Source organism: Mus pahari, chromosome 5, assembly GCF_900095145.1.
Source record: "Mus pahari chromosome 5, PAHARI_EIJ_v1.1, whole genome shotgun sequence".
In the NCBI taxonomy this organism is placed as follows: domain Eukaryota; kingdom Metazoa; phylum Chordata; class Mammalia; order Rodentia; family Muridae; genus Mus; species Mus pahari.
This window is the reverse complement of record NC_034594.1, coordinates 25987458-26003907: the sequence shown is the minus strand read 5'-3', so window position 1 is coordinate 26003907 and position 16450 is coordinate 25987458. Positions and strand designations below refer to the sequence as shown.

General features: G+C 39.2%; 1 protein-coding gene across 1 annotated transcript in view; it reads right to left on the bottom strand.

Moving 5' to 3' along the window:
* Positions 1–4317: 4317 nt before the first annotated feature.
* The window catches only part of Wdr75 (WD repeat domain 75), a 27432-nt gene continuing 15299 nt past the window's right edge, over positions 4318–16450 (bottom strand). The window contains exons 9-21 of the mRNA XM_021197655.2: positions 14959–15117; positions 14033–14092; positions 13828–13943; positions 12600–12775; positions 10709–10866; positions 10100–10280; positions 9162–9256; positions 8290–8385; positions 7542–7711; positions 7030–7089; positions 5365–5511; positions 4998–5089; positions 4318–4646 (exon numbers count right to left, since the gene is read on the bottom strand). Of these exons, the coding sequence (XP_021053314.1) occupies positions 4442–4646; positions 4998–5089; positions 5365–5511; positions 7030–7089; positions 7542–7711; positions 8290–8385; positions 9162–9256; positions 10100–10280; positions 10709–10866; positions 12600–12775; positions 13828–13943; positions 14033–14092; positions 14959–15117 (1715 nt within the window). The 3' untranslated portion in view covers positions 4318–4441. The remainder of the gene's footprint in view (positions 4647–4997; positions 5090–5364; positions 5512–7029; positions 7090–7541; positions 7712–8289; positions 8386–9161; positions 9257–10099; positions 10281–10708; positions 10867–12599; positions 12776–13827; positions 13944–14032; positions 14093–14958; positions 15118–16450) is intronic.

The window sequence follows — 16450 nt, the reverse complement described above, 5'->3', positions numbered from 1 at the left end:
ATTGTCAAATGCTAGCAAAGGCTTCTTGCATGCTTCTTGTGTTATCCTGTCGAGGATGTCCCTGGTCTTTGTTCTCACTTTCCACATGATTTCTGAGGATAGTGTCAATGAGGACTTCTGTTTCCAATCTTGTCCTCTAGGGCACAATTGCCATAGCTTTGGACCAAGCACATCTTGAAGGTTACAGAGCACAGGCTCTTCTGTCATACTCAGAAATGTGGGTCTCAAAGCTGCCTTGTTCTGCACCAAAGGAGGCTGCAATTCAATAGCAAGACCATCCATAAATGGACCAGCAATTTTCGGTGACTTTGGAAAACCACAATTTTAGAGTAAAGAAAGGTAAAAGTGATAAAAAGCCAGCTAGCACAACAAACTGTGTAAAAGGCCCAGATGAGTAAGTTGTCTCCTGACCCTGCATGGAGTCCCTTCTAGTATAAATGCCATTCATCAAATCACTGAGCTGGCTGGGCAAGTAGACAAGGATGTCTTAAAATGGTAGACAGCCATTTCTGAAGGAACAAGATGTTTACCTTCCTATGTGAACCGGAGCACAGTATCAATATTTGCATTTCAAGTGCTTGTTTTGGGAGCACATATTCATTCACCCTTCCGTTAAGCCAGGTGACCATGCAGTGCCAGGGTTTATTAAAACAAAACAAAACAATAGGAGGAACTGTTGCACTTTCATGTCTGATTATTGCATTTTGTGACCCCAGCACTCTGATCTCCCAAGGAGTTTCTAAGCAAACGGTGTGTCATCTTTAAGGCTATCTAACTAAAGAGCTGTATTTCCACAATTTACATATGTGAATCACGACTTGAATATGACAAAGGCCAGTTTATTACTTTGGGGCTGGGATGGGAGTGGTGCCATACTATAGGGCTCCATTTCTAATTTAATTTTGTGGTTACACAGTCGCAGAACTGAGAGATGTCATTTTGTCTGATTCTGCAATTTAGGGGATATTCAGAAGTCAGTGGCTTGCTCAAGGGTTTTGAAAAACAAATTAAGCAAACAACCAGATTACTGCTTAGGTCCCCTGTGCTGTTCCACTTCTTTTTATTTTATTCTACTCTAGCCCCACTGTGTACACTGTCAAACTCTAATTGGAGCTCTTTCTGCCTTGTTCTTTTTATCTCAGAGCTATTCTCCAGTGATGGTCCTCACAGGTCTTAAGTCCTGACCAAGTATTATCTCCTGCTATTTTAGGGGTCCTAGCAGAATGATATAAGAAAAAGAGTCTTGGTTCTACACACATTCTTTAAATATGTATTTTTAATGACCTAGGTGAAACACGAGGTTATCTGCTCCTAAATATGTATGGCTTTCAAGAGACAGAAGACTTACCTAATGTGGAACTTCTCTTACTGAGCCAATCTGACTTGATGTTTGCAATGAAGACTATTTGACACTGTACATGTATTCACTTCTATCATTTGAAATGATCTTAATTACTTTTTTGGTTGTTCGAAAGCTACAAGAAAAGTAGGCACTACAACTGACAAAGGCGCTTTGAGGAAAGAAATCTGAAGAGGAAGTAGAGTCATTGTGAAATGCCATCCTAAGAGCTTGGTAAACCGAGCTTCAGTGGCCCTGCCAGTGATCTCAGGACCCACAATGAGGCATCTTCCAGCAGCCATCTCTCTTCATGCTGATCCACTCTGCCCTTCTAATTGCTTCCTTTATACTCTTTCTGTCTCCTTCATTACCAAATATACATTTTCATTTTTAACTTGAATATATCAATTATTCATATTTGTGGGGTATTGTGTGGCCTTTCTACACAGATTACATGGGTAATGATCAGACTGGAATAACTGATATATCTTTTATCTTGTACACACTTACTTTTTTTAAACCCTCATCATTTTTTTTTGTTTTGTTTTTTGTTTTGGTTTTTCGAGACAGGGTTTCTCTGTATAGCCCTGGCTGTCCTGGAACTCACTTTGTAGACCAGGCTGGCCTCAAACTCAGAAATCCGCCTGCCTCTGCATCCTGAGTGCCGGCATTAAAGGCGTGCGCCACCACACCCAGCTCCCTCATCATTTGTGTGGTGTTGGGAATATTTAAAACTATTTGCTGTTTTCAAAGTCAACTTATCATTGTTAATCATCAGTACTTGCATGTACCATCGAACATTAGAAGCTATTCCTGCAGCTGTATCTGTGACCACAAACCATCCTTTTATAAATCCTGACTCCGAGAAATTTAATTTGGTATTACAAGGTAATTTCATTATTTTCTTGGCTACAGGAAACAAAATTTAAGAACAAAGAAAAACAGTTTCTAGAAGTTGTGTTCATATAAGGTAACCTTAAAGAATAACCAGAACATTACGAGACTCAAGTCATCTCAACTAGATAGTTATATTTAACTTAGAGATTCTATGAATGCAGGCTCATCAGCTCTAACAAATGTTATCATTTGGCTGGGTATATTGAAAATGAGGAAGTTAGTCATGTGTAGGGGAGGGGATTTCTGAGGAACCTCATAAATCTTTTCCTCAGTTTTGTTGTGAATTTAAATTTGGTTAAAAAATTAGGGCTGGAGAGGTGGCTTAGTGGTTTGAGTGTGTACTGGTATTGTAGAAGACTTCAGTTCAATTCTCAGCATGTCAGGCTGCTCACAACCTTTTATAACGCTAGAGTCAGATCCCCTCTGGTGGCCTCTGTTGGGTACTGCCCTTCTTAAGTTCCTATACCCCACTATATGCACAGTAATTTTAAATAGCCTTAAAAAAAATGAGCAACTCATCCTTCCAAAGGGACATATAATTAATGCAGCGGGCTATGAAGCAACGTTCAATGGTCCAGGTGATTGATTTTTGAGCTCATTACAGTGTCATTTCAAAAGACGTGAAGACAAATGAACTAGTAGTTATACTATGCAAAAAAAAAAAAAAGATCACATAAGGAATGAAGGGCTGCTATGAGTCCTAACACGAATGCTGGCATTTGAAAATCCAATCCATGTCCCCTACAGGCTTACATGTTGGACTGGCCTCCAGCTGGGGACCCAATTTAGGTGATAGGATCATGTTGCTCGAAACTAACTTCATCCATGGACTATTTCACCCATTAACAGCTGAACGGCCTACTAGAGATGAGGCCCACTTGGAGGGAAGTTACTAGAGGTGTCTTTGAAGGGCATTATCTTGTCTCACAGCTGCTCTCTCTGCTGTCACTATATACGAGCTTGATGCCACATCCTCCGGAGCCAAGCTCCTCTACTTCACCAGTCTATGAAAACTGAGTCAGCTGACTGACCATGGACACAGTAAGCGAAACTAGTCTCTCGCCCTTTAAACCATGCTACACTCCATTGATACAAATTCATCAGGTTAGATTAGTGCAGGGTATGGAGGCTAAAAGAAGTGGGCAGGTCTGTTTTGTTGTTGGGGGTTAGAGGGGTGAAACTGCTTAAAAGGTGGTTTCTATGATTGTATATACAATCTGCAAGTATACTAGACCTTATTAAATTATTCACTTTATATGCATGAGTTAGAAGTTACATCTCGGGCTGGTGAGATGGCTCAGTGGTTAAGAGCACTGACTGCTCTTCCGGAGGTCCTGAGTTCAAATCCCAGCAACCACCCATAATGAGATCTGAAGACAGCTACAGTGTACTTAATACAATGAATAAATAAAATCTTAAAAAAAAAAAGAAGTTACATCTCATTATAGTTGATATTTAGTGTTGATTAAAATATAGTCCATTTGTGCTACTATTAACACAATGCTGCTTATACACTTGTCTTATAGTGGCAAAGGCTGGGAAATATAACCAGAAGGAAATCATGTCTGGTGTGAGAATAATTCTTTGCGTCATTATTGGTAAAGCCTCTAAACTTCTGAAATCTTTTTATACCTTCAAATTAAAGATAAGGGTGTATGTGTCAACTACAGTCAGCACTGTCACAACAAAACCTACCAGAAACAGGTTTCTTTGTAATTCAAAATAGAAATCCGTATGTGACAAATGCATATGCTCCATAACTGCTTATAAGGTCTAAATAGAGCTTTACAGAGCTTTCTTAAAATGACTGGTCAGCACCCTTATGATGGCTCATAATCATGGGTAACTAGTTCCAGGGGCTTGATGCCCTTTTCAGATTTTAGCAGGCACCAGCGTAGCCAGTGGTACATATACATACATTCAAGGAAAACATTCATAAACAGAAAATAAAAAAATATAAACAAGCAAACATGCTTGACCAGACCTGAGTAACATCATCCTACTGATTTGGGGGATCATGAAAGAAGAATCCCAAATTCAGGGTTAGCCTAAGCAACTTATCAAGCACATAAACAAGCAAATAAACAGAAGACTTTTAATATTTTGTCTTAAGAATAAAATAACTTTACAAAAATTTTTGGAGTATTAACAAACAGTAAAAATTAAGTACAACATGTCTCTGTGTCATGGCACAGCCATGACCTACTACAGAGCAGTTAGCCAGCTATAATCTACTTTCCTGAACTTTCTCAGCTCTTTCTCTTCAGATTTTGACAGCTGATGTATAGCATCTTCTCCCAAGTCCGTGCTATTTGTTTCCTTGGCTTTTTCAGTAAGATGATATTCTTCATCTGAATCATCACTTTCTTTGTTTCCCTCCATGTCTACATCATCAGGAACTTCTTCAGCACTTTGACAATTACAGAACATAAACACCGTTAGATATATCCAAATTAGGTCTTTTTAATTAAAGACACCCGCATTGAAATAATACATAGACAAAGCAACTCAACTGAAAATATTGTGATAAATGCCCTTATGGAGCACAGGCCTTAAAAAAAAACAACAATAACAAAAAGAAAAAAGAAAAAAAAAAAGAACTTAGAAAACGTGGAACCACCACTTTAAGCAGTACACACACCTCTTCCTCAGCTTTTCACAAGTGTTGCATGTAATAATCTTATGTCATTAGCTACATTTCAAAGGTAAAATAGAGGACATTCCCAAACAACTCAGAAGACAAACCATCTAGAATTCTTACCTTTTAGTCTCTTTAGACAGCAGCAGCGAGTTTACAAACAGAGAGCACAGGAAAGAAGCTGATGGCAGTACATGGGCTGGGGCGTGAAGAAGCTATAGGCACACAGAAAAGTCACTTTGTTAGAAGGATCGCCATTGGTACACTGTGGCTTCACCTCCTAATACCTTTTATTCTAAATGGCCAAACACAAAAGGTTTCCCTGAAGAAAAACCAAACCAAAGCAAATAGCACTTCCAGCTTCCTGCACTGTGCGGTCCCATCTCCTCAGCCAGGCACAGAGCATCAGCCCACTAAGGTTCCTTACTCATGAGGACAGAAGATGAATCACTGTGTCTGTGCTGTCTCCCATGATCTGCAGATCACTCACCTCAGTAATTGCAGGTATGTTCTCTGTTAAGGGGAGTTGTACCAGTTCATTCTCTGAAGTTTCAGTTAACTTTGCATCCTGCTGTTGCCTGTGTTTTCCCAATATAAAAGAAAATGGTGTCGTTGGCAAACTTTCTTCTGCCAGCAGCTGTATGGATGTAAGAGAAGAGGAATTTATTTCAATAAAAAGATGGAAATTCTTTGACTGAACAGGTAAGGGCCACTGAACTATAAAATGATTCTGGTGAAAAGCTGGAAATCACATGCTGTTACTCTCATGTCACAGACTAAGCAACTGATGCCCAGTGCCCTGCTTTCTACATGGGAAAGCTAGTCACAGACACTAATGAGAGAACCATGCCTTCCTTCCTTGCTAGGGATTATAAAGATCAGAGGAACGTGTTTTCAGAGGCCATCTGCTCATACGGGCAAAGAACAAGGGCAAGGTCACACAGCGACAACCTGGAAGGATGCATCAGGTTAAAGAATGAAATCTTAGGGGCTGGTGAGATGGCTCAGCGGGTAAGAGCACCTGACTGCTCTTCTGAAGGTCCTGAGTTCAAATCCCAGCAACCACATGGTGGCTCACAACCATCCGTAACAAGATCTGACTCCCTCTTCTGGAGTGTCTGAAGACAGCTACAGTGCACTTACATATAATAAATAAATAAATAAATAAATCTTAAAAAAAAAAAAAAAAANAATGAAATNTTAGTAGAGTCAAGAAAACAATATTCTAAGACAAAAGCGAGGTGTGTGTGTTGTGGATAAACACGACAAAACTGCCCATAAAATGAATCCCAGAATGATGAGCTCAGGTCCTAGGATGAGCACTGTTAGCAGATTCACAGAACAACTAGTCCAGACTGAAGTAAGCCATGGGTCTGTGAAAAATTTTCATGACTTGAAAACATACATATGTGTCTGAAAAATCACGAAAAACAAATTTGGATAAAGCCTGGAGCAGAATTGAATAATCAAACAAAACACAACAAAACGCACAGCAAGTGGGATAAAAAGGCAGCAGTAATTAACTTCATGAGGGAAACAGTTGATCACAAAAAGAAAGTATGTGAACTGCCTGGCTATGAATGCTTTTCTATGTTAAGGCAATATAAACTTTCAGCTTCAAGAACTTCAATAAATTCAACAGATAACTAAATCCAGAACCCATAATCTAAACACATTCTTAGAGATATGAATTTCAAGCTAGTAAATAAAACTCTAACCACAATTACAAGATGTTTTTGTAATGATGATCTAGTGTTGCCCCTCAGTGTTCATGGAGAGCTGGTTCCAGAAAATGCAGACAACAAAATCCAAGATCCTCAGTGGACAGAGTGAGTTGGGATCTCATTTAAATATAAGCTAAGCACATTTACCCATTTACTCTGGCATGTACCACCCTACCCCTTGTATAATTATTATTTAGCCAATTCCATCCCACAAACTAGACATGGCAGGCCAATTGACTAACTCTTTAAAACACAAGAGTATACTTTCCGCACTCTAAACGTGAGAGGAGCAGAGCAGAGGTTACAGGGATGCACTTAACAATTCCTTCTTAGAACTCAGTGAGACACGTTTGTCACAGCTGAATTCCAAAAGCTAATTTTCTTTAGAAAAGCAACATAGCATGTATCATAAATGAAGGAAGTAGGCCTACCTGTCTGCTTGTTGGTGTGAGTTTCTCTTCTGGAGACTTTGTACTGAATGTTAATAAGCACTAAAAAGACAGATCAATTAATGGAACAAAATATACATTAGGAGGTGCAAATGAAGTAAGATTATACAATGTCTTAAAGTGTCCATTTTGATATATACATCTGCCCAAAGAAAAGATTTAAATTTCCTTGAAAGGTTCTGTGGGAGTTACAAGATCATGTTCTGAGAAAGATGTAAAACCCAGTAACAAAATAAAAGCCACTAGTTTATAGTTTCTTCAACAGCAAACCAAATGGTAAACTTAGGGGGAAATGCTAAATGAATTAAAGTCAACACAAAGCTTCAAGGTGTGGGGGACAGTGCTAATGCAATCACACTCTTAACACTGATGCACTGACACTTATTTGACCATTTCTTCTGGGAAATAAACCTTTAATGAAAGAGTTCTACCTAAAACAAACTTTCTAAAATTATTTCTATAAACAGGCTACCCCTTCGGTGGGAGACAGTTACCTGTGATTTCGTTAGGAAGTAAAACTGAGATCTGTTCAGCCACTGGTGAGCTTCTGAGGTGAATGATTCTGGGACATCTCGTGGGACAAACACTCCCCACTGGACTTCCTCTCTGGAGACATTCTTTTGAATATACAATGGCCTTGGCTCGCTAGGTTTAAATACAAACACTAAAAGGGAAAAACAGATGTCATTTTACCTGCAGAGGAATATTCTAGCCTCAGGCTGGCAGATCACACTAATCCTGTTCCCAGCCAACAGAGTCAATGGTCCTGCTTAGACTGTTTCAATGCTGTTGGTGGTGCTCTGTGACAGGCATCTACTGAGTGCCTAGTATGCACCAAACAGGTTAGGAATGAGGACTAAAATCTGAAAACGAAAAGTTTCTGTTCCAGAGACCAGGGTATCTATATAAGAGACAGCAGAACACTATACAAATATTTTGTCTGAAGTACCAAGAAAGGGATGCAGACATTCTCAGAAGCAGAGGAAGTCCAGTTAACCACCAGGGGAGATTCTGAAGCCTGAAAGGGAACTGGCTTGTGGAAAAGGAGTACTAGAGTACTCCTAGAAGTAAGTGTGAATGTATATATTATAGGTGTTGGGTAAGAGAGGACGGGCAGGCCCCAGACAAACAGCTGCATGTGAATTTCTGACTCAAAGCAACTATGTCTCAGCTTATACTAAAAACAGTAAAAAGAAAACCTAGGGAAAAGCTGCATGCTATCAGAGAATGTTTAGTACTTACGATCTGAGCCCGCTGAAGACTGAGCCACTGCAGCAACATGGTCTGAGTAAGGGTCGGGTTCCATGACTCTAACATTTAATTTTGCGCTCCACTGTACTGTGGGAAAAGTGACACACTTCTGAGAAGAGGTTCAGCAAAAGCTCAAGTCTTTACAAGTGTTCTTTATCTTCCCTGGAACAGCTCAGTGTTCTGTTTATATGGGAGGATTTATGATTTCAATAACAATAGGTGCACACTGACATTGTCTGTGGAGGGTTCAGTGAAGTGTACATCAGGATGCAGAACTGCAAAATGCACTTCAGTATTCCTTCCACGAACTGCGTTAAAGTTAGGCTCATGCAGACTTATGGCTGATGCTTTTCTTTTTTTTTCTTTTCTTTTTTCTTAAAGATTTATTTATTATTTATATGTAAGTACACTGTAGCTGTCTTCAGACACAGCAGTAGAGGGCGTCAGATGTCATTATGGATGGTTGTGAGCCACCATGTGGTTGCTGGGATTTGAACTCAGGACCTTCAGAAGAGCAGTCAGTGCTCTTACCCGCTGAGCCATCTCTCCAGCCCGGCTGATGCTTTTCTGCTCTTACTAAACGTGGGTGACAGAGACTACCACACATTCATTAGGAAATAACATCATACCTTCCCCGTGTCCACATGAGTAAAATGCTCTCAAAGCCTCATTTTTCAGGAATACTGTGACAGACTACTTTCAAATATTACAGTCAGGGATCCTGTATACAATCAACAGAGCTCTTCCTCAAATTCACTTTTGGCCAAGTAAAAAATTATATATTGTAGGGGTAAAGATATGAAAACAGGGTCCTTATTTCCCAAAAGGTCAAAGTCTAGCTGCAGCATCCCACATGGACTTACTTGAACAACTGAGCAGATTCCAACAGCAGAGAATGTCGTTCTCAGTCGTGCCGAGAAGGTACTTTGAGCATGTCAGTCTTCCAAAGCAAAGGTGCCTAGGCCAAAATCACATACAAGATGAGCAGCAGGCAGCTCTAGCACACTTAGCGATAAAGAACTGCAGGCTTAGACCACTGCATTTAGTCCTACTCAATACAGACTCGTAAGCAGGCATAGTTTTATTCTTTTGTGTTTCTAGTTCTTACAGCAATGGAAAAGGTGCTAAGCCAATAGAAAGGGGTCACTTAGGTTCTTGTACTTCTTCTTTAGGAAAACAGGTGTAATGCTATGATCAACTCTCTTAAATGCTGTATCACGTAACAATCCATGCCACACAGAAGAATTTATGGATATCATGCCACTTAACAAAACCTTATTTTATCCTGTTTACCTAAAAAAGGAAAGTTTGTACTCAGAAATGTTTACAAAGCAAATTCAAAGTCGGATATATTAAATATATCTATATTTAAAATAGGATGAAATTAGTCACCTATTATTTTGTCCTCAGGTCTGGGAACCAGAAGTAATGGTTTGAGTATTACATTATATTTTGAAGTGAATGCATAAAGACTGGCAGGTCAGGATCAACCAAGGCTAGTATAGTCTTAGTTTTTACACAATACCCTCATGAAAGTGTTTACTATACTGAACAAAGCTACTACAAAAGTTCAATGTTAATCCTAGTTTAAGAAATGCTTATAAACTACTCATGAACTTACTCACGGGTTACAGTTTCTCAACATTTTGAGAAAATGTTGAGAAAACGTCTTACCCTTATTCCCCAGAAAACTATAAATTACCTCTTTGGGGAGAACATACATTATTATTTAAGCTTAAAGGCTTTTTAAATAAAAAATGCATACATACATTAAGGTAGCAATACAAACTAATTTACCTACCTTATTTTTCCAGCTCGTTGGCAAAATGTACACTTTAGTTCCCATGTTTCTGAATCCCATATTGTAACTATTTCCTCAAAACTAACTGCCAGTAAGGAGCCATCTTCAGAGAAACAACAATTGGTTGCTTGATACTTGTGGTAACTACCCACAAAGTCACAAGTCCAACCAATGGCTTTTTCTGTGGAAAAAGAAACCATAACAAAAATGGAATATGAAATAATGTTGAGACAGGTTATAAGCAGAAAAGGTTAAACAAAGAAAACAAACCATAGCAAAATCCCAGATTCCCCACAACTGTTCTAAGTTAACTACTGACCAGTATTTTTCCCCTTCCTGGAGACCTTGGGCTCCCTCTAGTGGAGGAGAGAGACCTAGTGGCAGGAGCCCTTTATGCTGCATACACAAAATGCCCACTTATTTGCCCAAAGCACAGATTCTGATGGAAAGCTATGTAAAATTTTAACATGAAAAATAGTTGCTGAAATTAAGCAACAGTTTATAGAATTCAACAAGCAGAAAACACCTTCTCTAAAAGGACACAAATGTCTATATGAATATATCACTTCTTAAAACTGTAATTTTTCAACACAATCTGAGTGAACTTACTGTATATGTCAGAGTCATCTGTTAATATCCACACTTTGAAGTGGCCATCTCTGCTAGCTGTGACCAGGATGGGTTTTTCATAGCTTTCTGCATTATTGAAACAGAGAGCTGTGATGTGGTCATCATGTGGCATGGCGATCTTTGTGTTAAGAACAAACCTAGTTGAAAGAAAACCACAAGTTCTCAGGAAAAATATGGTATGCTAACACTATGCAATATCTTCAAAATGGGCAACTGATGGGTTATCACCCCAAATGACAAATTTCCAAACAGTCTCAAGACAAATTCTAACATCATCAGGGTGACTCAAATACAGAGCATTATAGTGGCCAGCTCACTGGGAAAAATGAATATAAATTAAATCATAGCTGAAGGCCTTCTGTACTAGACTCTGTAGGATAAATACACAGAACTTAGAGGTCTAGCTTCTTCTAAAACAGACAAAAGAAAAACAGAGAAAAAGAATGGCTGCGCTAAGAATGGCTCCCTTTATACTGTGAAAGCACGAAATAAAAATGACCCCATTCAAACTGACCCTTCATCAACAGTGCTATGTCCTTAGAGTATAAGAACAGCAAAGTGTTTCCATGTTAAAGGCATGTTATAAGAGAGAGGACCAGTAGCAATCACTTACTTCTGGGTCTCTTTTCTCATCTGTGAATTGTGGGGCAAAGGCTTAGTGAAAATGTGTTTTATTCACCTGATAAAATTGTTGTACTGCCTTAGTCTGCTAACCTAGGCCTAGTCATAGATGCTTCTAGCCTCTTACCCAGGTCTAGAATGTTATCAGTCACTGAAACTTACTGTTAAGTAAGTTCACCCTTCCTATTTCTTCCTGAACTCCATCTAGCTGGTTCCACTCAGCTGTTCTGGTTCAAAACTCCCTCTCCAAGCTGACTGATTCAGTCTGGCTTCTTTTTCGGCCTCTGACTTTTAGTTTGGCTTGGCCTCAAACTAACTTTAGCAATCTGTTCTAATCTTTTGGCTTCTCATTCTCTGGCTGGTCTGTCTTCACCTTCGTCTAGCTTGTTCTCTCCGCAATGCTGCCTCTGTACAACTGTCCCAGTAAAACTGCCTCCTACCTCTTTCCTCTCCTTCCCTCTCTCTTCTCTTTTGAGGTCAGCATATCCTATCACGTTCAAACATGGGTGCTTTCTTCTACAAACTAACTTTACCTTCACTGCTTGGGATTAAAAGTGTGTACTAAGGGCCTGTTTGTATTCCAGCCAGAGGGATCTAAAGGTATGTGCTAAGGCTGAGTCACATTACAACTAGAAACAGGTTTTTTTCAGTAAACAACACAATCTTGGGATTAACAGTATGATCAAATATCCTGCAATACCTTAGGTTATAATATTCTCTAGAAATTTATCAAGCCAGGTGCATGCCATGAATGGCAGCATTTGGGAGGCATAGGCAGGCAAATCTGAGTTTAAACCGGCCTGGTCTAGACAGCAAGTTGAGAATAGCCAGGGCTATACAGAGAGTACCCTGCCTCAAAATCAAAACAAAACAAAAACCTGGCACAAAGACTCAATGAACAGTTCTTCAAGAAAGCAGTGGGTTATTTGCCCGAACATGAGACCCATGTCTACACTCTCTCCTGACAGTGGTGGAAGAACCAGGGCACATTTGGACTCTAATTCTGGATTTGCCTTGAAATGTGTTATGTTGTGGGGTTACAGTTCTTTCTCCTGTTTCATCTTTTATGTGATGACATGGCATGACCTACATTGCATCAACGCTTTCTCAAAACAGAAAGCTAAAATAAAGCTTTATTATTAGAATGATACCACAGCCCCATTTCTGTATGTGTCAAAATGCAACAACAGAAATATAGTTTTAACTATGAAATAGAAACTCAAATGAGGTGGCCATACAACATGATTACCCTTGGGTTTTCTTGCTATAGTTCCACAGTTTCATTTGCAGCTCCAGCTCATTTTCATTTTCTTGGCGTTGTTCAACTGTTGCCAACCAAGTACCAGAGCAGCCAAAGGCAGCCTTTGTTAGTTCAATTTGGGTTAGACCCTCATCATTGATGTACTCTTGCTGTACGATATCTAGCTGACAAGGTTAAAAAAAAGATCCAAAGTGTTATTAATACAAGTATCTTTTACTTCCAGTCATATTTTCTCTAAGAAAAGCTTTATAGAAAACCTCAGGGCTAATTATCTATTACTTCAAAGAGCAAAAATTAAATCAAAAAGAGATAAGCAATGGACCAAGAAAACTAGCTTTCTACTTGACTGATCCTTTAATCCCTTAAAATGGGTTTCCTTGTGTTTGGTAAGAAAATAAAGTGGTTACTATTGATTGAGGAGCCCTCATATGAAAAGCTACAGATCCAAAATGTCACAGATTTCTTTTGATATTGACAATGTTTACAAAAATGTAAGACCTGTTTTGGGACTAGGACCCAAGTCTACACATAGCCAGCCCATGGGTGATTTTATCTAATAGTTTTAGCACTGTGCTATGATATGTCTTCACATGAAGTTAGACATGGGATTTTCCTTTTGTGGTGTCAGGGAGGTGCTCACACAAAGGCAGGCAGATCTCCGAGTTCAAGGCCAGCCTGGTCTACAGAGTGAGTTCCAGGACAGTCAAGGCTACACAGAGAAATCCAGTCTCATAAAAACCAAACAAATAAAAAAGACTGGATTTTGAGATTAGAGATGCCCAACCATATTAAGAGTAGTAAGTGACCTTTTAGTAAATGTGGGGGTGGGGAGATGGGGAGGGTTTGACTTTTTTCAAGTTTATAGGATACAGAAAGAAAAAGTTAGCTACCATGACAGTCATCTATAAAGAGCAATGCAGGGCACAAAAAAAGGGATTGCATTTTATTGTGAGAATACTGAAGTATTCTTGTTTAATCTACACTAAGCTTTAATGTTTGCATGTTAGACAGTTTATCATTTGTCCTGTCAATCCACACATGCTCATTCCTTTATCATTGTGACTCAGAGCACACGTGTGGGTAGCATCAGCTTCATTAAAGTGATCTCAGCTGTGTTCAGGTACAAATGCACAGTATTAGGAGCTCCCAAAGAAACCGCACAAGCTCAGTAGTACTATAAAGAACTTTCACTTGTTTTAAAGCTTTAAAATCTTACATTGTATAACTGTTTATCACCCTGGAGAGAATAAAACTGCAGGTGACCAGGCTTTCCATTCAAAACTAAAGCTTTGGTTCTCGGGTCAACCATCAAACCAGTAGATACACTCCTATCTGCAAAAAAAAAAAGCGACAGACAGTGGTTGGAGAGCAGCAGCTACGAGTCAGATGCAGGGTCCCCTATCCACTTGGGTCTATAGTACCTTTAACTAGGCCTTGAATTACTGCCGATGCATCAAGATTTCGGTGAATAACTGTTATCTCTGTTAAAACAGGGAGGAAAATAATTAAACATGAATAGGTCAGAATATTAAGGTAACAAGGATCAGATCTTTATGTTACTTAATGTGCCAGAATACAAGACAATCCAGTAAGTTCAATTAAATCAGTGTTACCAGAAAATCAAAACTATAGTTTATAAGCTAGTTGGACAATTCTGTTAAAGTCACTAATCTTTTCTTTCAAATTATGTGTGTTCATGTCTGTCTGTGTATATGAATATGTATGTGCATGTGAGTGCAAGTGCTTGTGGAAGCTACACAAGTGTGCTAGGTTCCCAGAACTGGAGTTATGGGTGGTTGTGCGCTGCCTGATGTAGGTGCTAGGAACTTCTTGAGAAGGGTTATTTGCAAGAGTAGTACACCTGTTAATCTGAGCTCTCCGTAGCCCAGCCTAGCCTATGCTGTATCGGCTGTACTCATGAACAAATTGTTAATGTACACGGTAATCTAGGTGAGGAGAAATGGGAAGAGAAGGCTGGGAAGAACAGCAAGCACCCAGGCTTCATCACAGGCTGTAGCATTCATTCCAGAAAAAAGAGCTCACAGCATTTGTGTGAAAATGTCATTACTTATGAAAGTGGGAAGACCCACTTAAAACCCACCTTCCATTTTAAAAGGCTCTGAAATTATAACTGGCACAGCAGTAAACATACACATTTAGCTTTACGTTTTCATAAAAATAATTTTAAAAATGATAGATATGGTAGCATCTGAGGCTAGAAAGGGGTAAAGAAAAAACTGCACATTAAATTTCTACTATTTACAACTAGTTTTAGGTCCCTTTATTTCCCACTCAGAAGCTGGTGACTAACTGTAACACCTCCTCACGATGAGAAATTTGGACTTACTGTTATCAGAGTGAGAAGTACAGAACAAATCTCCAGCAGGTGAGACAGAGATGTGCTCAATAGAAGATCCTAATCGAGGAAGAAACTCTTTGTTCTTCTCTGATCCATCTCGCCACTCCACAAGCACACACTCCCGCCCGCCACTCAGTAGACTGGTGCCTTTGCAGCCAAGGAAATAAAAAACAGCAGAGTTTGAAGAAAAACCAAACCAAACCAAACCACACATATAAAAAGACAAATATATTCAGTACTTAAGTGATCTCTCTGGGACTTACAAAAGTGTCTTCATAGCATTTTTAACTAGTTTTATTTATTATCTTTAAGTTTTAGTTTACTTTTAATTAACATAGCTGTGCACACACACAGGGTACAATATGATGCTTACATACATATATAGTGTGACACTCAAATCATATAACTTGAACAACTACCATCTTAAGCATTTATCTATTCCTTGTGATGAAATAATCAAAATCTTCTTTTATATCTTCAATAACAAAAGTTATAGCTACCCTATTGTGCAACAGAGGAAACCCAGCAAAGGTGACCTACACATAAAATATTTGTTAATCACAAATCTGATAAGGGATTAATATTTATAAAATATAAAAAACTCAACTAATTCAAAAGCATAAATAGGGCTGGAGATAGCTCAGTGGTTAAGAGCACTGACTGTTCTTCCTGAGGTCCTGAGTTCAATTCCCAGCAACCACATGGTGGCTCACAATCATCTATAATGAGATCTGATATCCTCTTCTGGTGTATCTGAAGACAGCTACAGCGTACTCATATATATATTAAATAAATGATATTTTAAAAAATAAAAAATAAAAGATAAATAAATAATACAATTGAAGAATGAACAAAGCAACCTTAATAGACATTTCCCAGAAGATACCCTAGTAATCAACATGTGTATGAAAAAATTCTCCACATTAGTAACTATTAGAGAAATCCACATAAACATCCAAAATGAGGCAGTGTCCGACTCCAGTCAGACTGTGACGGGGCATTCTTAGACACGGTCATTATGGAAACAATGCATTTAGCAAGCTCACTCTGGTGTACATCCAAGTGAAATGAAACCAGAATACTGCAGAAGGTAACTTATTACCATCACGCACCAAAACCTGGGCTCAGTAATATCAACTAGTCCAAATAAAACAAAGGACTATTAACAACACTCCAGTGTCAGCAGCTCTGGGAAGAGATGATAGGATTTAGTAATATAAAGTTTATAGCGTATATTATTATAAGCTTATGGTCATTCCTTGCCATGAGATGCCATGAGCTGGGCAGAGGCCACAGTATAGAAAAGAATGAAGAGGTGCGCCCGAGAACAGTACTAAGGCTTGGGCCGGCATTTGGGGCCTTTTCCCGCCCGAGGAGAGGTGTCTGCACAGAAGCGGTCCCCCAGGTCTGAACCGGAAGGTGAGCCATCTTTGCTCCAGTGCACTGCCGGGGAGAGCAGACTGCTGAGGAGGGACCCGGG